This window comes from Xiphophorus hellerii, chromosome 20 (assembly GCF_003331165.1).
Source record: "Xiphophorus hellerii strain 12219 chromosome 20, Xiphophorus_hellerii-4.1, whole genome shotgun sequence".
NCBI lineage: Eukaryota > Metazoa > Chordata > Actinopteri > Cyprinodontiformes > Poeciliidae > Xiphophorus > Xiphophorus hellerii.
The window spans coordinates 1049846-1071895 of record NC_045691.1 but is presented as its reverse complement, the minus strand read 5'-3'; the positions used below and the strand labels follow the sequence as shown (position 1 = coordinate 1071895).

The 22050-nt window shown below is 38.8% G+C and overlaps 1 protein-coding gene across 1 annotated transcript in view; it reads right to left on the bottom strand.

Moving 5' to 3' along the window:
- Nucleotides 1–18531, bottom strand: part of il17rd (interleukin 17 receptor D) — a 51549-nt gene extending 33018 nt beyond the window's left edge. The window contains exon 1 of the mRNA XM_032549192.1: nt 18369–18531. Within this exon, the coding sequence (XP_032405083.1) occupies nt 18369–18479 (111 nt within the window). The 5' untranslated portion in view covers nt 18480–18531. The remainder of the gene's footprint in view (nt 1–18368) is intronic.
- Between the last annotated feature and the right edge of the window lie 3519 nt (nt 18532–22050).

The following is a 22050-nucleotide window of genomic DNA, read 5'->3' as shown; positions in this document are numbered from 1 at the left end:
GACATTTTCCCAAATTATTAGTGAATTAATCCGTCAGTAGAGCTAGAACTTTTATATCAATAATAAGGAATTATTAACTGAAAACAAGCTTATATATGTTGCTAAAAAGTTACTTAGTTTTGTCTTATTTCAAGCGTACTAAGATATTTTCACTAAACTGCACCAAAACTACTTGGTAAGATTTTGTGTTTTTACAGTGTAGAATCCAACAGACAGAGAAAGAGCTTTCTTCTATCCTGTTCCCAGGTGTTGTTTTTAACGAGTAATTACTGTTTTAGCTCCATCTGGCTCCAGAGCCCGGGGGCCAAACAGACAGAGACACATCAGCGAACCGCTGCATGACAATAAAAGAAGCAAAAACGCCAGAGAAAAAATGGCAAACGATGAAAAGTAAAGTTAGATGGACTGAAGAGCAGCTGTCAGACCTCCTGCTGATTTCCCTGCAAAAATCCACTTTCTAGAAGGGACATGAGAACAACGTAAACACAGGAAAAACAAATACCCCAACAGATCAGAGAAGAAAGAGTTTCCCCTGGGAATCCCCGAGCCACACAGACTCAAAGTCGGCTCCCGTTGTAATCAGACAGCTAATTGCAGCCTCACTTAGCTAAAACTGCAATTAATCAAACCAGGGAGGAGCAGTGGAAGGATTGGAGGAAACGGAGGGAGCGGTAATCTGAACGCCTGTGGGGAAAGAAGAGATGCTGGGATCTGATTAAACAGGAACTCCTTCAATTACAGCGTTTTAAGGTTCACGTAGCAGACTTCTCCTCTGCCTCGTTTTGTTTAGAGTGACCGGACCAGTTCCAGATGTGGGGAGAAACAAATTCCCGTCTGACCTTTAATCAGCGTAAACGGGCAGAGAGAGGCGGGATTAAAGCTGGATTAAGGAAACCTGCAGCGGGAATCATCAGTCACGCAGCGACTCCTGTCAGGATCCTGTTTATCAGAGACAAACAGCTTTCATTAATTAAGCCAACTGAAGAAACACAAAACCTTACTAAATAGTTTAGTGCAAATGTGTTTGTACTCTTGAAGTAAGACAAAACTAACTCACTTCTAACTTTTTATCAAGTTGTTTTAAGTCAATCATTCCTTGATATTCATGAAAAAGTTTTAGTTTGGTCTAGTTTTCAATGCAAATAACGTGATGCATTTAAAATAAGACTTGTCATGAATTGCGGTGTAGAGGTGGTGAGGCAGACGCTGTAGACCCAGGATGCGATAAATGAAGGTTTTTAGTAAGGAATAATCCAGGAAAACAGAACACAACGATGATCGCACAAGTCCAAATCCCTGGCAGCGCTGCTGAGCGGAAGCTGAGGCTCAACACAGGTAGCAACAGAGAACACAAACGGACTGACCAGACACACGGCAGAACAGACGTCAAATGAGACGACGACCTGACAGAGACACAGGTGACACTAAATACACAGGAGGTAATCAGGGAAGGAGAAACACCTGGGGACTAATCAAGGAGAGACGGGACAACACGGAGACACAGAAAACTCGAAATAAACACACAGAAAAACACAGATCCTGACAAGACTAGCTTACAAATGACTTTTCAGCAAGAAATATGAGCTTGTTTTAAGTAAATAATTCCTGAATTGTGATGAAAAAGTTCTTGTTCCAGTGGCAGATTATTTCTCCTCCAACATGGGAAAATGTCTTGTTGTAAGTGAAATAATCTGCCAGTGAAACTAGAACTTTTTGTCAATATTAAGGAATTATTGACTGGAATAAGCTCCTGTATGTTGCTGAAAAGCTACTGATAAACTAGTTTTGTCCCAATTCTAGTCAACTAAGCTTTTTGCACTAAACTACACCACAAATACTTGGTAATATTTTGTGTTTTTGAAGTGTAAGACGTCCCTGACCCTCAAAAGCATTAATTAGATTTTTCAATCAGAAGATAAAGTTCAGTTAGTTTTAACTAGTTTTTATTAGTTATAATGTTTAGTTTTAGTTTTTTATTAGTGAGAGTAGCAGCTTCATTTTTTTCATTCTGGTTCATTTTTAGGTGCCGAATTAAAAAAAGTCAAAGTATTGTGATTACGTATTAAATGTGCGGCAAACTAGCGGTATTGTAGAAGGCTGCACTGGGTTAACGCGGTGAATTTCTAACTGTCCGACGCGTGCTTCATTATACTCCAAGTCGCTTCAGGTTGTTGCAATCATCAATTTATTCCACTGCGACAGCCATACTTCAGACTTTACAAGGACTGACACATACTGACCAGGCTAAACCATACGATGTGGCTAACAATAAATGACATTACAACACGGTCAACAGAAATTATGACCACCACCGGCGCACCCGCTTCCTCATACATACAAATCAGCGCGCCAGTATGGCTCCCATTCATACCTTAGTGACAGTCACGCCCACCTCGACACACCCACCACCCAGGTGTCAAAGCCGTGTGCTCCTGCCACATCAGGAATTGCTCATTTCAATCATAAGGCTCTTACATTCTGGCCCCTAATTATTACAAAGATAATTATCTGAAATGTTAACACTGTAAGAGACAAGCCTAAGAAACAAATAGTCATAAATTTGCTCAGTATCAAATTTATTTTAATCTATCTTTTAGACTAAGCAATCAACTAGAGAAAAAGAAGTCACTGGTGATTAGAACAGAGAGAAAAGGTCGTTAAATGTTCAAGGCGTCTCCGCCTCCTGAAGCAAGCACAACTTGGTAATGGGTCTTTCCAGGTAGTTCGTCTTTGTCTTGATGCGAACTGACCGCACAAGTCCTCCTTTATCAGGAACAATGTTCACAACTTTACCCATTAACCAAGAGTTGCGTGGAGCAGAGTCATCCACGATGAGGACGACATCTCCTGGAAGAAGGTTCCGTCTTGTTCTTTGCCACTTCTGCCGCTCTTGTAGTTGAGGCAAGTATTCCTTTAACCAACGCTTCCAGAAGAGATCCGCCATATATTGCACCTGTCTCCATCTTCGCCGAGCGTAGACATCATTCTTGGAAAACACTCCTGGTGGCAATGAAGGCGCATTCTCTGGATCTTCTGGATCCTCCAGAGCAAAATGACTTATGTCCTCAGGATTTGCAGGCCATTTCCATTCAGGGTCATGAAGAAACTTTGGTCCAGACATCCAGGTATTAGCCTTCAAAAGAGACTCCACACTTGTTCCTCTGGATGCCAAATCTGCTGGATTAATACTGGTAGCAACGTACCTCCACTGTAAGGGATTTGACAAATTGAGTATCTCTCCAACTCGATTTGTCACAAAAGTCTTAAACCTCAATCTTTCATTCTTGATGTACTTCAAAACTGAAGTACTATCAGTCCAAAATACTGAGTCTTGTATTTCCATTCTTAACTCCTTCTTCAACAGCTTATCCATACGGCTGGCAACCACTGCAGCAGTCAACTCCATGCGAGGGATGGTGATGGGTTTCAATGGAGCTACACGGGCTTTACCCATTACAAATGCACAATGCACTTGTCCATCAGCATTACACTGCAACAGGTAGCTCACTGTTCCATATCCATTCTCGCTTGCATCACTGAAATGATGAAGCTGCAAACTTGTGGCTTGTCCAAAGTCTTCTGGTTTCAGACATCTGTTAACTCCAAACCGTTCAAGCCGATGAAGTCTTTCCAGCCAGTTTTTCCACTTCTGGACCATATCATGTGGCAAAGGATCATCCCAGCCAACATGTCTTCTGTTTAGATCTTGTAGAATCCCCTTTGCGACTAAGACAACTAGTGCCAGAAATCCAAGAGGATCGTAGATGGAACTTATGATGGACAAGACTCCTCGTCTTGTCAGAGGTCTATCTTTGAGGATGATCTTGAATTTCAGCAGGTCTGATTGTACACACCACTGTACTCCCAACACACGCTCCACAGGTAGATCATCATTATCCATATCCAGGTTCTTCACCTCAATGGATCTTTCATGCTGTGGTATTGCAGTAAGAACACTGCGTCGGTTACTTATCCATTTGAGAAGTTGAAATCCGCCTTTCTTACACAAAGCACGAAGTCCTTGATATAATGACACAGCTTCCTCTTCTGTGCTCACAGAAACCAAACAGTCATCCACATAAAAGTTGTGAAGCACCGCATCTATGACATTTGGTGTAAACAGCTGTTGATTGTCCTCTGCACACCTTCTCAGTGCAAAACACGCACAGTTTGGAGACGATGTAGCTCCAAAAAGGTGTGCAACCATTCGGTACTCCACCAGATGCTGATCATACTCTCCATTTGGCCACCAGAGAAATCTCAACAGATCAGAGTCAGATGGTGGTACTCGGACCTGGTGAAACATGGCCTCAATGTCCGCTGTGATAACAACAGGTTCCTTTCTGAATCTGGTGATGACACCAACCAATGAACTGGTGAGGTTTGGACCTTGTAAGAGTTGAGTGTTTAAGGATTTTCCTCCAAATGTTGCACCACAGTCAAACACGACTCTTATCTTTTTCTTGTGAGGATGATATACTCCATGGTGTGGTATATACCAAACCCTCCCATCACACCGTTCAAGATTTTCAACTGAGACTCTCTCAGCATAGCCCTTGGAAATTATATCATTCATGAAATTAGTATAGTCAGAAAGAAATTGATGGTTTTTGATAAACTTCCTTCTGAGATTCAAAACACGCTGTTCAGCCAATTTCCTATTGTTGGGCATTTTCAGATATTTGTGTCTCAGAGGTAAAGCAATGGTGTAATGTCCCTCTTCCAGCTTAATTGATTCTGTAACCAGCTCCATGAATTGATTATCTTCTCTGGACCATCCAGGTTGTTCATCTTGAGAACATTCAGGAAAATCAACCTTCAATTGTTGTTGCCATAAGTTCTCAAGTCTTGACACAGAAATCCTGTTAACAGTAACAGTTGATTGTGGCTCTTTTGTGTCGACATCACAGTCTCCTCTGAGAGGTCCATTCACTGTCCATCCAAGAATCGTCCTAACTGCATAGGGGCCTCCATTTTGACTTCGGATGACATCCCATGGCTCCAGCGCTTTAGGCACATTGGTTCCAATAAGCAAATCAACTCCTGAATTGATTTCAGTTATCTTCAAATTTTTCAGATGTGGCCATCTTTTGAGGTCTTCTTGGTGGGGGATGTTGCTGTTATGAACGGGCATGCTTCTTTGTGTGAATATGTCAGGTAATTCACAAAAGATGTCTTCATTTAGCCCAGCAATCTCCAAATCTGACACAATGTTGCTTCCAACCACCCTTTCTTGACCCATTGTCCGTAAAAGGATGCTTGTATGTCTCCCAGTGACATATAATCTGTTCATCAGTTCTTCGGTACAGAATGATGCAGAGCTTCCAGGATCTAAAAAAGCATATGTTATTATTGTTTTCTGGCTCTTTGTAGACTTCACTCTGACTGGTAAAATAGAGAGAGTACAGCCATGCTCACCGGCCCCAGTTAGACCACTGGATTGAGCAGAGATGGAGGCACTTCCACTTGTTGTCTCCACTTCCTTCTTCTTATGGACTGGACCAGTTTCCTTTTCTTTGGAGAAGACATGAAGCATGGTGGGATGTCTTAAGCTACACACTTTACAGTGATGCCGCCTTTTACAGTCTTTGCTGATGTGCCCAGTGCATAAACAGCCAAAACACACCCCATTTTCTTTCAGAAATGTCCATTTCTCCCCATGTGTCCTCCTTCCCAGTAGAGGGCATGTGTCCAAGGAATGTCCAGCTCCACAAATAAAACAACTCTTTATAACAACTGTCTCTTGTCCTTTCTTTACTTCAAGGTCAGCTTTCTTCTGCATATCTCCAACAATAGTAGCAAAACTACTTCCTTTTATCTTTAATCGCTGCTGTGATTTATAGATTCCTACATCCTTCTTTGGTCTAGATAAAGAATCTTGAATATCACCGAAAAGTGGATCACTGGTGATCTTCACTTGCCTTTCTACGAACCGAACAATGTCACTGAAAGTTACTCTTCTTTTGAACTTCTCCTGTAAATCACATACATCATTTCTCCATCTGTCCCGCAGTTTAAAGGGCAGTTTTTTGATGATTGCTTGCATATTGGCAGGGACATCCAACTCATGCATACAGCCATTGTTTTCCATCACATTGCAGCATTCCCTGAGCAGAAAGCTGAATGCTTGTAAAGCTTTTACATCTTCTGCTTGCAAAGCAGGCCACGACAAAACTTTATTCATATATGCAGCAATAATCTTCAATGAACAACCAAAATGTTCTTGAAGTAAAGATTTAGCTTTAGCATATCCAGAATCACTAGGCATATGAACACAGCTTCTTACTAGGTCATGAGGCTGACCTCTAGTGTACTGCTCCGAGAAGTATAAACAATCTTTGGCGCTGTGCGCCTTTGTTTCAATGCTGTGTTCAAACGCTGTCATGAATGTCTTAAATTGGAGTGGATCACCATCAAATATCGGTATGTCTCGTTTTGGCAGAAAAAATAAAGATTGTTGATTTACAAGCAAGCTTGTAATTTCATTCTGTCTTTCCAATACACTTAACAGTTGTTTATTTTCATCAACTGACAATGAATTTTTATGATGTGATGATTGTGGTTGAGTTTGATGAAACATTCGGTCTGTTGGAACTTCACCTTGTGTTGTTTTTATCTTCACCTGGTCAGTAAATGTGTCTGGATTTTGTTTAACCTTTGTGTTTTTAGGTCGTGCACCCAAACAAGAATAGGACTGAAAGATTGGAGCTTTATCATGACGGTCAGTTCCAGCTGCTGTAGGTACAAATATATCTGCATCCACATTCAACATTTGAGATCTTTTATTTTCATGCTCAAAATATGAATTCATGCCATCAGATCTAATCTGTGCAGCACTAGTTACTTGAGAACAGACAGAGCTTTGAAACACCTTAACTTTAGCCATTGAGGCTGCAAGTTCAATCTCCAAATCCAGTTCTTCTTTCTTTTTCCTTAGCTGTTCCTCCTGCTCCTCTAAAGCATGTTTTTGTTTCAACAGCTTGTGTCTTGCCTTTAATGCAGCCATATCTGCTTCTGCTTTAACACGAGCTGAAAATGTAGAAGACACAGAGGACTTAATTCTTGATGAACGACTTCCTCTAGACCTTCTGCTGTCAACATTAGAAACACTGTCACTTGGCTTTACATCATCCTCAACATCAGCATTTTCATCACACTCTAAATGCTGAGAAACTAAAGGTGTATTATGCTCTTTATTCACGCAGGGATCAACACTGGACAATTGGGCCTGATTTAATTCAGCTTCTTCACCCATTTGAGCTGCATTGTTGAGTTGTTTTGTACCTGAAAGCCATTTTTCAACTTCTTGTATAAATTCAGAATTATATTTACACAAGCTTGAAAACCAAGTGTTTTGTCTTTCTTGTTCTCCAGCAGGAAACAGTGGAATAACAGACTCATACAGCTGTTTTGCATTTTCAAGCATTAGTTTTAAATCATCACAGTGAGACTGAACACTCTCAAGATTTCCTTCATTTTTCATAAGCTCTTTAATAATGTTTATTTCTCCTTTTATTTTATGAACCTTTGCTTTGAGATCCTTTTGAAGCTTCTCAATTTTATTTTGTAATGCTTTAACAGTTAATTTTGGTCGTCTTTTTTTAGTTTTACCGCTTACAACGGAACTCGATTTAGATCCAGCTGACTCCATTTCCCGTTGTTTGATTTTAACAGTTCCTCTTCAGACAAAGCGATTCAGTGTGTATTTGTCCATACCTCAGTTCCAGCGAACTTGATTGAGCTGCAGTGAAGGAATCTCATTCAATTAACTGATGACGCTGCGCTGCGTGCGCCATTACCGCTTCCAAACTGTTCCAAGCAGAAGCGAAGAATCCAGACTCGCCTTTCCAATGATCCGCTCATTCGATTGTCTTTCTGTTGACGATAAATGTGCGGCAAACTAGCGGTATTGTAGAAGGCCGCTCTGGGTTAACGCGGTGAATTTCTAACTGTCCGACGCGTGCTTCATTATACTCCAAGTCGCTTCAGGTTGTTGCAATCATCAATTTATTCCACTGCGACAGCCATACTTCAGACTTTACAAGGACTGACACATACTGACCAGGCTAAACCATACGATGTGGCTAACAATAAACGACATTACAACACGGTCAACAGAAATTATGACCACCACCGGCGCACGCGCTTCCTCATACATACAAAATCAGCGCGCCAGTATGGCTCCCATTCATACCTTAGTGACAGCCACGCCCACCTCGACACACCCACCACCCAGGTGTCAAAGCCTTGTGCTCCTGCCACATCAGTAATTGCTCATTTCAACCATAAGGCTCTTACACGTATTCATCGGTTAGGTAATGGCTGCTCAACAGAAGATGTCCAAAAAATTTACTAAATTATTATTTAACAACTAACTCTAGAGTTTTCTCCCAATTTTTGCTGTCGCCATTTTGTGGACTAGCATAGCGTAGAGTATTGAGTGCCGTAATTTGACTTAAAAAAAAATTTACATCAGTTTGAAAGGCCAATAGATTCATAAACACAAAAACAAAAGATATTAAATCTAACATTCTGGTATGTTTGTTAGTTTTATATAAACACAATATAGTCCCAGTTATATTTTTCAGCATTAATTCCTGTTTTTATGTATTTCAGCTAACAAAAGGGACTAGCCTCGTGCATTAGAGAGCTTTTAAATATCTCTGTAGGGTGCTGGTTTCGGATGTCTCTAAGCTCCATTGAGGTTTTCCTCCTCAAAGGAGAAATATTCCTAAATATCTTCACTTTATTAACTAATATGCCAAGTGCAAACTTTCCCATCGTTGCTTTTGTTCTGTTTTCTGCTTTCAGTTTGAGTTGTAACCAATCACAGCCAGAGCAGAAAATCTGCCGTTTACCCAGAAATTAAACCAAATGAAACATTTTGATCACATTTAAAAACACACAGAGCTGAACTTTGAGCACCACATGCAGACTTTAACTCTTCTCTTATCAGCTGATCTCAGATCTGCAGTGAATCCTGGAGGAATAATCGCCAAGCTGGAGCGAGGAGCAACAAAGCCGGCGCTGTGTGTGAGCGTGTGTTCAGGAGCAGCCAACCAGAGATTTCCCACCGCAGGAACAAAACCTGCAGCTTCCTCCTCCTGCATGACTGCTCCTCAATGCCCCCCCACCCAGAACCGGCCTCCTTCCTCCTCCTCACCCTGGAGGAGCCACTCTGATCCCGCTGTGAAGGTTTGTCCTTTAAAAAAGCTTTTCACTCGCTTCGCTCTCATTACAAAGACAGGAATCAAGACAAGTCCTGGCCGCTCTGCAAACAGACGAGTCACATGACCCGCAGGTAACACCTGGGTTTCCTCTGCAGGTGACAACCAGAGGAGGGCAGAGAATAAAGAAATATGCTCAACTAGGAGTAGAACCACTTCAACATATTTTCACTAAAGTAAAAGTAAAAACCAGCCATCCAGGAAATTACTCAAGTAAGAGTAAAAAAGTATTCGTTACTTATGTACTGATAATCACTTAATATTTAAAAACGATGTAATCAGAGAGACCAAATTATAAAGTTAAGTGGAAAGTTTGGCATTTTAAATGACAAAAATCATATAAGTAACAAAAAATAACAAAATTAGACATTTTTTTTCCAAATCAGTTTCTTTCAATATTAAACTTATGAAACTTTAACAGAAACTCCAGGTTTGTGTCGGGTGAATTTTTGGTTAAAACATGTTTGCTTTTCATTCAATTGGTAGAAAATCCAGATATTTTACTCAAGTAAGAGTCGAAATACTTCATAATAAAATTACTCAAGTAAAAGTAAAAAGTACAGTGAAAATACACCTAAAAGTACATTTAAAAAAAAACGTACTTAAATAAATGCAGTTGAGTAAATGTAACTAGTTTCTACCCAACTCTGAATAAGGACTCCAACTAACGATTGTTTAACTAATTGACTATTTTATAGACTAGTCCAGGCGTGTCCAAAGTGCGGCTCGTGGGCCATTTGCGGCCGTCTTATCGTTCTGTGCGGACCTTGTCCACCATCACTGTCAACTGGTGATACATTTAAAACAAATTAAAACTAAATTTTCACTGATCAGAAAAAAATGATGCAGAGAGTTTAAAACAATCCTTAAAAAAAACAACAAATAATCTTTTGTTAACTGTATTATTTGGGTTTATTTAAATTTGATACTACATAGCAGCAGCCGCGGCTCCAGACGTGTTTATCCTCAGCTTATTTTGGGGGGCAAAATGAATACATAGCAATAATAATATTACTCTAGTAAAAGAAAAAGGTACAGTGCAGTAAAACTATTCATATAAGCACCTTTTCTTCAAAAACGTTACTCAGTGTAACAAGTACTACACACTTTTGAACACAAACAACAACTTCAGTAGTCTGCAGGCTACTAGTTAGCAAACTTAAGGTGCTGCATTTGTATTAGCTAATTATCATTTAGCTAACATTACCTGCATCCACCAGCTTTACTCAACTCAGTCGGTTAGTTTGGGGGAAAAACTGTGAAAAGTTCTTTACGTTTTGCTGCCATGATTCTAACACACCTGTGCAGCTCTGCACAGCAGCAGCTGGTCTCTGTCGCTGCTGCTCAGGTGTAGACCCACCGCAAGCATCGTGGGTCATGTTGTGTTTAAAGGCGGCTCGGAAAAACAGGTCACCACGTGTTAACAACGATTAAACAGTTTTAATGGCTGAAAAAAGTGACAGAAGGCTCTGATATTGTAAGTACGGAAGCCCCTCTGTATCAAATTGACATAGGAATAACAGAGTTGGCCACCATGAGGTAAAAACAAACAGCTTCTAGTCCAGGGGGGCCACGGCCCCCCGACGCCTAGCCATGCCGCCGCAGAGCAGCAAAAACATCCAGTAGCTTTTATTCAAAAGTAGAATTGAAACAACCATTTATTAAATGGCCTAAATTTAAAAAATTTAAAAATCTAAAATGATTTACAGATCTGTATAGAAATCAGGCTGGTATGTTTCACTCAAATAAATTTGTTTTGATAAAAGAATTGTTTTGTTTTGCTTCCTGTAATTTTATTGTGTAATTGTAAATGATTTTGTGATTTTAAATTTTGACAGTTTGGAGGCGAAGGAAAGAAAAGTGCCTGAGGAACGTTAAGTTGAAGGCATTTTTAGTTCAAGCCTAATTAGGTGACATATGTTGCAGAGTAGCTAATTAATGTAGCTTGGCTTCCACGCATAATGAAACATTTACAATGAAACTGCTGATTATGTTCTTTAATCAGCAGCATTGTGTCAGCTCACCACCATAAAAATAAAAAATACTGGAGAAAACCCTGAAACTTAAACTTGGCTGAAGGTTTTTAATAAAGATAACTGATCAAAATATATCCTTAAAGCACTCTCACTTTAGCAAAGGGACCTTTAGGACGCTACCTGAAGTTAGAGGAGCAGAAAAAAAGGTTTTTCTCTTCAGAAATCCTTTAGGAACTGGAACTAAATATTTCACTTTGCTTGTTTTGAGCCTCAGAGGAGGAGCATCTGATTTCATCCTGGTTTCCATCGCTACAAAAGACACGTGTTTCGCATCGGCCGCCCATCCGGCCGTGACGACCTCGGATTCCCCCTGATGCCAAAAACACACCGAGGCCCTGGAAGGCAACGAGACGCAATTCAAAACGACGCCGCAGAACGAGAAGGATGACAAATCCAGAGAAAGATGTGGAGGAAGCAGGAAGATTTCCTGGTTTTCCTCCACGGAGACGGATGTGATCGCTTCAGCAGATGTGCTTGAAAGGAAAGATCCATCATCCTGTCCTTCTGAACGGCTTTGGGACAAACTTCACTGCTTAAGCAGGGAAAAAATATGTTTCTTTAAAAGCAACCTGAATATTTCCTCATAAAAACCCAGCATGTTCGTGCACTGAGAGTTACGCAGGAAAATCTTTATCAGTGATATTCAGCAGGAAAAGCTACATTTTTAAAACAACAATTAATTCAGAGGTTCTAATTGATTTCTCCAATCATTTTTCATCAATTTATACAAACATCTCCATAGATTTCTGGTAAATGTTGGTCAGCTAGTTGCTCTTATTGAGATGTTACTATAATCTGCTGCAGTTCATGACGGAGAGCTTCAGCTGCCGCACCCAAAAAACAAAAAAAACACAAAATCTCAAATATTTTTGGTCCAGATTTTAGTGCAAATATATTAGTACACCCAAAACTAAAACTCACTTACAAGTAACTTTTTTAGAGGCTTATTTTAAGTAAATAATCCTGAACTATGATGAAAAATTACTTGTTTCATGGGCAGATTATTTCACTAATTAAACAACAATAAACGTCTTATTTAAATAACAAGACGTTTTTAAAATGTTAAGTAAAATAATTGTGCAAATCAAAACCCAGCTAGTGCAAAAACTTTATCAAAAAGATTTTTTGTTTTTTTTAAATTGCCGTGTTACCATTAAGTAAATTTATTTTCTTAAGATCGCACAATTATATGGCCAGTAAAGAATTAGGATGAAAATGATTTAAATTACCACTTTAAGCTTAGAGATGACTAATAATTAAAATAGATTCATCAATCAACTAATTGAGATTTCTGTTTCAGTGGAAACCCAATAAATGCGATCAGCAGTGGTGGGAGTTTTATTTTGAAAGATTCAGTCATTTCTGTCTGTTGCTGAACTCCAAGTCATTCAGCCGCCTCTCCACCGGGTCTGTTGTTCCGCTCCTTTGTCTTGGACTGCAGCTGGGAACGGGATTCATTGTGCTCTGCTCTACAGGAAACCAAACACTTCAACCAGAACCAGAACCAGCAGGTGGAGAACCCGTTCATGTGGCGGCTTCGTTAAGTTCAAGAAGGCAGCAGGAAACGGAGAGAGGCTATTATTGTTGCTGAAACATCGTTAAAGCCTAAGAACATTTAAGTTGTTCAATCTGGGAAAACTGTCAATTGGCCTGACTTAAACCCAAGAATATAAAGAAATCTATTATAAAAATAATAAAAAAACATTTTCCCCTTACAGAGAAAGATGATTTCATCAACTGCAACAATTAATATTAATTAGACTCTAAACTTCAGGTTTACAGCTGCTAGATCTATCAAACAGAACAAGTGTCTTCTTATCAGTAATAATGTTTCATCAGTATTAAAGAATTATTGTATCATATCTTGCTGAAAAAACTTATAAGTTAGTTTTGCTTTATTTCAAGTGTAATAAGATATTTGCACTAGAAACTAGACCAAAATTATTTAGTAAGATCTTGAGTTTTTGCAGTGTATTACATAAAAGTCAGACATTTTCCTTCAGTTACCAAGTCAAACACTGAAAAATATGTTTTTTCCACTGGTAATTGAATGCAAGCTTGCTGAAAACTTCAATTTTGTTCTGTAAAAATTCAAATAAATGTTCAGGATTCCGGATCAAACCAGTTTTTCGAGGAGCAGAATCGGTTTTACATTAAAGTGAATTAAAAACAAGCTAGTTTGGACTATTTATGTGCATCATGAAGATAAAACTCATGTTGAGTACAATCAGATTTAGCATTCAAAGTAAAAGCGACAATCATCAAACTGTTGGTCCATTTGCAGGTGACATCACATCCTGTTGTCTTCACACACCTCCAGCAATCAGCCGTTCACTTGAGCTCAGCTTTTATGAGCCCTTTAAATGTGACCCGAACAGCAGTTCTTCCTTCAAAACATGCTGTGCTTTTGTATCCCAGCCTCCATTTTATGGTTTTACCACTTTCTTCTCTTCTTTGTGTCCAGAGCACAGGAACTGCTCATACATCAGATTTATGGGATGTTTTTTAGTTCCTAGAATCTGTTTGTTTTAGAATGCTTGAGTTCAAGTTTGAGGTTTCCTTACGTTTAGTGAATATTGGTTTATGATGACTGAAAGCAAAAACCTAAGGGTGATTTTGTGACTTTAGAGACAGATGTTTTTCTGCAGTGCAGACCAAATGTTCCTGATGACCCACTGTGGGTCTATGGTTTCCTCCAGGCTCTGCTGGAGGTTTACTGCAGCTGCAGGAGCTTCTGAAGGTTCAGACTTCTGGGAGAGTTTTCCATTTTGCTGCATTCACAGTGCAATAAAAGAAATAACTTTAAAAAGAAACTGGAAATCTGCTCCAGTAACACTGTTGGTTTGCACTGACTAGGCTTTTACCAGCTGCTGATTCAGATTTTGAATTTCTTACTAAAGCCAATAACATACAAACTCATCTGCGCGCACATTTTGTTTTTGTGTTTTTAAATTAAATCAAGAAAAACACTGATCATAAAAAACAAAAATGCTCAAGCTGTAGCTTAGGAATTACAACATAATTCTTAGTGCTGGGCACCGCTAACCCTAAAGCATTAATCATAAATATTAGTTCTGCCAACCACTACACCCACATGTCCTTAGCAGAAGCTAACGCTGCTAATGCTGCTAAAGTGCTAATGCTGAAGCGTTGGGTAAAGTTGTAGCTTTAAAGGAATTAAAAGATAATCCTCAGTGGTGGGCACCACTAACTAACACGTTTGCTGGGCTAACCCTAAAGCATTAATCATAAGCAATAATTCTGCTAACGCTAAACTGCTACACTAATATGGTACTTAGCGGACACTAATACTGAAATAAATATGGCTGTTTTACTTGGATGTTGAACTTTATTCAAGTGAAAGTTAAAAACACAGCCAATTAAATTAGTACTTATTTATTCAATTTTAATTTAAAAAAATTATTTTCTGGAAGCTAAGTATGCTAAGTGTTCTCAAAGTCATCGAAAATGTTGAAGCATTAAAGGAAAAGTCAGCTATACAGTTAGCATGTTAGCGGAAGTGTCCCCACCACTGACTATTCTCACATTGAATTGCACGTCCATAACAGTCATTTGTCCAACTATTTATGATTATGTTTATTAATATTTTCCTGAATAATAGAATATATGTGCATTAATGAAAAACATATACACAACATAGGTTTGTGGCTGTATGTTTAGGTCCGTCAGAATAACAAATTTTTCTGGACAATGAATTGTCCAAGTAATAATTAAAAATACAATAATATTGTTGTTTTGAGACTATTTTCATAAAAAAATAAAAAAAACAACACATAATGGTATTATACTGCCAGTTCACTCTCTAAAAGACCAATAAATTTTAACTTATTAAAATTTTATGAATACTTAAAGCTGCAGTATTTAAGTTTTAAAAAATATTTTCTTACATATTTGTTGAAACTGTCACTATGTAAGGACCGTTTGGTTTGAGACACAAACTCTGAAAAAATTGAGCTCCTCTGCCTTTCCTATCTGGAAACAACCAATCAGAGCCAGGAAGGAGTTCTTGGCGCCGTCGATCATAATTTCTTGTGGCACCTCTCATACGCCCTCCAACTAGCATAGCCTGTTGTAAATGCTCAGGCTAGTTAGCATAGCCATTGATGATGGAAGATAAACAGTTTTCCTGTAACGGTAAGTTGTGTTTTTCCCTATTAGCACATTTAGCAGCGCATACATGAGAGGGATTCACAGCACTTGATTCACAGCACTTAATTTTATCCAAGAGGTGCTTGGATAAAATTGGTGGTTTTTGGTCTGTGGTGCATTTCTTCAGACGGCAATAGCAACTCAGGGAGGAGGTGAACAAGATGGATCTTTTCACAGATCGTCTGTCTCATGACAAACTGTGACAACATGATGACAGTTTAAAAAAATATGTAAAAAATATATTCTCTATAAAGGTTAAACACTTCATCTTTAACACTGGAAATGGAAGAAATTTTAAATAGCCAAAATAAAAAAACAACCAAAAACAAGAAATATAGTGGAAATAAAAACAACTTGATTGTTTCCCTTCAAAAATATTAATCATCAGAATGGAAATTATGGAGCACACTTTCATTTATCATGCAATTAACTTAGAAACTGAGAAGCTTTTGCATGTTGTAAACATCTGCCTTCAAAGTTGAAGACAAAAAACCCACAAAAGACGTAGATTCTTCCACTAGGAGTTAAAAGGACCACAGAGACGAGCCTCTGGGACCTGAAGTGCCTATAATTTGATCAGTCATGAAATATCATGTCAGACCAAAGCAGGACTCTTTTCAAACAGACATGAAATTACCAGACAGAGGCTTTAATAAGCTCACACCTGTAGCAGAGCCAGCCGGCACGCCCCCATCTAGCACGTTTTGATCTGAAAGGACAGGAAGCAGGAGACAGCGTGTGTGTGTGCCTGTGTGTGTGTGTGTGCCTGTGTGTGTGTGTGTGCCTGTGTGTGTGCGTGTGCCTGTGTGTGTGTGGGGGGGGGGTGTGCCTGTGTGTGTGTGGGGGGGGGGGGGGGGTGTGCCTGTGTGTGTGTGTGTGTTTGTTTGTAGTACCTTATGGGAACCATTTTCCTGACACATACTATGTTGTGGGGACCCACTGCTCCTTGTGGGGACCGAAGTCTGGTCCCCACAAGGAGACTCAGGGGTCAGATTTAGGACTAAGGTGTGAATTGAGTTTTGGTTAGGATTAGGATTAGGATAAGGTTTAGGCTGTGGAAATGAATGGAAGTCAATGGAAAGTCCCCACAAGAGTAGACACGCAAACATGTGTGTGTGTGTGTGTGTGTGTGTGGTGGAGGGGGGGGTGTTTGGGGGTGGGGCTGCAGGAAGGAATGCTTCAGCAGAGTAAACAGTGTGAGGCTTCCTGTAGAAAACACTTCAAAGCTATAAAGAGGAAACCAGGATGACACGCAGAAAAGCATCAAAGGAAGGTAGGAATTGTCTATCAACAGGAGAAAATTCGACACCGACCCGTCGACTCCATCAGAAACCAACCAAACAATGATACAGACAGCACTGATTGTGATTCAAACTGCAAAAAAACCCCATCTGATTTAATTCTCATTTCGTCTTGAAAGAAATACACAGAAAAACAAATTTATATGGAGACAGTGGGAACTTGGAACAGACATCACTGAAGACTAACGGCTTGAACTGAAAGCTAATTGTTTCCCAAATGGATCCAGATCCGTACCAAGAAAATCACCAGGGCCGGCCCAAGGCATACGCAGCTGCTTTGAGCCCCACACACCACCAGGGGGCCCCAAGAACACCAGGCCAGCATGATAACATAAGCTAGCCTGAATAATACAAAGTAAATGCTATTGCCCATAGAAAAACAATTTCTATATTGTTATTCTAGTTGTTGCACAAATAACAGCCACTTTTGAGGAAACTTAAGATATCAAACTTGTTTACTGTAAATTTTGTCTCTATCTGCTGATTCAACTAGCTAAAATAATTACACACTTCAAAACCACTGTGGACTTCAAAAGTTTAGTTTGTTACTTGTTAAAATCAATAACCTCACACACAACTATTAATATTCATTCATAAATATTCTCTGTTTTATTTTAAAAACTGGACATAAATAGTCATAATAATGTTAATTTAATTAGATATGAATCTGAAAACGTTGTTTTAATTTCCACCTCCTCTGATATTGGTGCTTAGCCACATTTTACTGAGTATTTTTAAAACAGCCAAATTATTTCCTATAAATTAAACCATTAATAACTCTGTAGCTTAGCTGTTGACATATAAACGTAAAATCACGTTTACGCACGGCGGCGTAGATACTAGATTAGGGTTAGAGATTATCTTGGGAATTGATGTGTGGTCAAAACCAAACATTTCATACCTGAAACAGTCAGGTGTTAAACAGCAAAACAAGGAATCAAACTAAATATTATTAATAATAATAATAAACAAATATCTGTATGCAATGAGTTTTACAGCACATTAAAAATAAAGTATTCCAAATGGATAACGAATTAAAACAGTTGTTCCTGTTTGTGTCTTAACCCATCAACCATCTGATAGTTTTTGTTTGTTTATTTGTCTTTTTATTTATGTAAAATCTGGGGTCTACTTGTTTATTTTTCCATGAAGTGTGAAAGCAGAACAGGAGTTTTAAGATTAACTGAATCTACCTAAAATCTTCTGTTTTTTGACAATACATATCCAACACAAAAATCTGACAAAAAACAACTTATGAAAAATTAAGATGTCTGTTCTAGTTTAATACTTTAACATCCAGCAGAAAAACACAGATTGCTGAAACATTTTTAACACACCAGGTGGTTTATTTTAGATCACTATAAAGAATAGCTAATGTTTAAGTGCTGGTATGTTTGGAAAATGTGGCTAAAAGCTGTTAACATGTAAATGTACTGAAATACATCCAAACTTCATTATTTTGAGAAACACGTCGAGGAAGTTTGTCTGCTTTCCAAGAAATGAAAAACTGCAGCCCAGCACAGGTATGGAGACACATCAGACCAGAAACAAACCTTTCTACCACTGAATGCTAAAAGCTGCGAAACAGATCTAAGAGTTGTGATGGTTTTTATTTGTTTGGTTTGGTTTTTTACCTTGTAGCTGCAGCGCTCCTGGTTTGCTCGCCTGTAGCCTGAAGTTCCGGATCCAGCGGCGAAAAGCAGAAAAACCCCGCAGACAGAGAAGAAACTCCGAGGAGCCGCCATTCCGCTCTCAGGTCCTGAACTGCTCTGAGATCCGACTCCCCACGCAGGTTTTTACGTGGAGACACTGACACGGCTGCTGGGGCCGAGCCACAGAGGTATGGCAGGACAGTTTGTCATATAATAGACACACATTGATATGTGTGTCTATTATAATGTGTGTCTTATAATGTGTATAAGACACACATTATAAGACAATGTGTGTCTTATAATAGACACACATTGATATGTGTGTCTATTATAAGAGCAAGCGAGTATTAGGGCCATGCTAAGAAAAATAAATGTATGAGAAAAAAGTAATACAATTATGAAAACCTTATATTACGAGAGTAAAGTCGAAATAATACGAGAATAAAGTTGTAATATTATGAAAATAACATCATAATATTACCAGACTGAAGTCAAAATAATATGACAATAAAGTTTTAATAAAATGGGAATAAAATCACAATATTGTGAGAATAAAGTCATACTTTTCCCAAGATAAAATCATAATATTTCAACTTTATTCTCGTAACACTACAACTTCATTTTCAAATTAATTCAACTTTATTTTCTTAGTATTATGACTTTTTTTCTTAATTCTCGTAATATTCTGACTTTATTCTCGTAATCTTATTTTTTACGTTTTTATTGTGACCCCAATCCTCCATCATAATGTAGTATTACTTAAACACAAAGATATTGTCACTGGAAGTACTTTGCACTGTTCCAGTGGCCGTTATGGCTTAAACTTAAAATCTGAGATTTTTCCCATACCAAATATGATTTCAGATTTTTTTCTCTCTTTTTATGGAAAATAAATTACAAATGGCAGAATATATTTTCAAAAAGTAGCTTTTGCTTCAGTTATCCCTTCTGCAAGTTGTATGACGGAGTACTAGGGGTAGAATACAAGAATATCTGTTTAATTACAAGAATATAATAAAGATGCAATTTTCCAGAAGGCTGACTCGATATTACAATGTAGTAGAAAAAAACATGAATATTTTTCATGTTAAAGTTCTCATAAAATTACCACTTCATTCTCCAAATTTCACGACTATATTCTCAAATTATTTCGGTTTATATTCGACATTTATGATAAGAGACAAGTGCTTAAGCACGTGATTTAATTATATGCTATACTGACCTGCCATACACAGGTGGAGCCTTTATTTGGCAATCTTAAAACAAAATGTTCCTGATCAGAAGTTATCGTGCTTTTCTTGAAATCTTTCAAAGTTTTGTTGCTGCTTGTTTTGCCATATTTAAAAATAATAATAAAAAAAATAAATCAGATTTTATGTCCCAACATACAATAAGAAAATCAAAATTCACAACATCTTCTATTGTGAATTTTGCTCTCTTCATGATCATCTCTGATAAAACAGACGGACTTCTTTGTCAGATCTCTTTTGAAGAAGAAGAACCTCCTGGCTAATTATGTAGAATTCAAACCCACAAAAATACAATAAAATAAACTATTTAGAAGGGGAGTTAAATAGAAATGAAAGCTGCAAGCAGCCCCGAACGGCCCTGGCAGCTCAGCGCCGCTCCGGCCTACTGGCCACCGCGGGGGTTCCAGCATGGCCGCCGCCAGCCACCGCAGAAGCTGTTGCGCATTTTCCCCGCCGTGATCAGGACTGGTCTGTCGAGAGACATGGGAAGTCTGATGATGCAGCTGTGACATTGTATGTATAAGTTATTGAACCTTGATGTTTAATGGCGAATAGTCAAAGTTTGACACTTAGCCACGCCCACCTGCTTTGATGTACGAGAAATCCTTTGATAACTTTTCTCCTTTGATCCCTCAAGAGTGTGATGAGTGATTGTGAAGAGTGTATCTGAAAAACTGTAGGAGGAGTTCGATCAGATACGTCTATAAAAAAGAGAAAATGCCGGTTTGATCCAAAATGGCCGACTTCCTGTTGGGTTCAGACCATGGCTCCAAGAGACTTTTTTGTACGTCCTGATGAGATACACATGTGCACCAAGTTTCGTAATTCTAGGTTAAAGCATGGCTTGGGGCTGATCCTTTAAAATATTCTAGAGGGTGCTGTAGAGAAATGAGGCCACGCCCACCAAAGTTTGTTATGAATTCCTGTCGGCGGGAGGATATGGATCCATCCTAGTGAGTTTGGAACAGTTCGGCCCGAAACTGTGGAATTCAGAGCCAAACGTATGGCAACGGCGTTACAGATCACTTCGCCACGCCGCCACGCCCACCTATTCCATCAAAGCCGGTCGGGGTTGGAATACACAACACACCAACATATCTTCTGTCTCTGGACACAGTTTCATGTTGATTAGGTCAAAGGGGTAAGATAGCGACCGTTCACAGTAAAACATGACACTTCCTGCTCTCACGGGGCGTGGCCTAAGTGATGTCATCATTTGACCATTGGATATTGTAGGACACCTGATGATGATCAATCACAAAATGTTTGGTACCTCTATGTGTTTTTGTGTAGGAGATACAACAGTTTATTTTTTCCTGGCGAGTAGGTGAACTTTGACCCCTGCCAACCCCCCTTCAGCATGCTCAAAAATTCACCATTTTGATAACTTTTAATCGACCATGCCTTATGATCAGACTGACCGAGTGTGAAGCCGATCAATCGAAATCCCTAGGAGGAGTTCGATCAAATGTGAAGGCTGTAAACGTCAAAAATGGGGTCAAAATCGGAACTTCAATCCAAAATGGCCGACTTCCTGTGATACTTGCACTATGATATTAATTGTAATTTCTGAATGTCTTGGTGAGCTCTACATGTGTACCAAATTTCAGGTCTCTACAATGAAGTAAGGGAATAGCAGAGGGGTTTTTTGAAAGTTGCTAGGTGGCGCCGTTGAGCCGATTCTTTTGCGATCTTTGCGACGACCTTAAAATACGAAATTTTTAAACAGGCTTGACGCCAAGTTTGGTGAGTTTTTGAATATGATAAAGCCCCCCAAAAGCCTCCTCTTTTGGGCTAAGAAAAATAATAATAAACAGTACGATTATTACATTAGGCCTTCGCAGCAAAGCGCTGCGAAAGCCTAATAATAAATGGCTTAAAATTGATTTTATATTTCGACTTTTCTTGGAGTTACATAATTACGCCCTCTGGTGGTTAACGTTTGTTCCTGAATCTCTCCGAGCACGGATGGACGTTTCGTACCGCTGATTATGTGTCTCCATATTTAATCAATAAAAACACAACTAGAAAAATTAACATCAAGTCAGTTTCTCATTTCTATTTCATCCCTTCCTTTATCCATTTTACTACACGAGCAAACAATTTAATTATCATTTACATATCAGGAGGAAGTAATACAAATTTCTCAAATCTATGTAATTTAATCCACCTAATATTAGTATTTTAACATGAATATTTATTTATCTGCTGTGGGGCCTTTCATAGAAATGTCACCCCTATTGCCATTTCACGTCACTATTTATTTATTATTATAATATTTTTGGTCGCCAACTGATTTGACAACCAAAAAGTGCCACAAATCACCACTTTTATCACACGTCTGATTAAAATGTTATGACAAAAACAACATTAGGACATCATAAAAATACCGCAAGAATCCTGCCAGAACATTT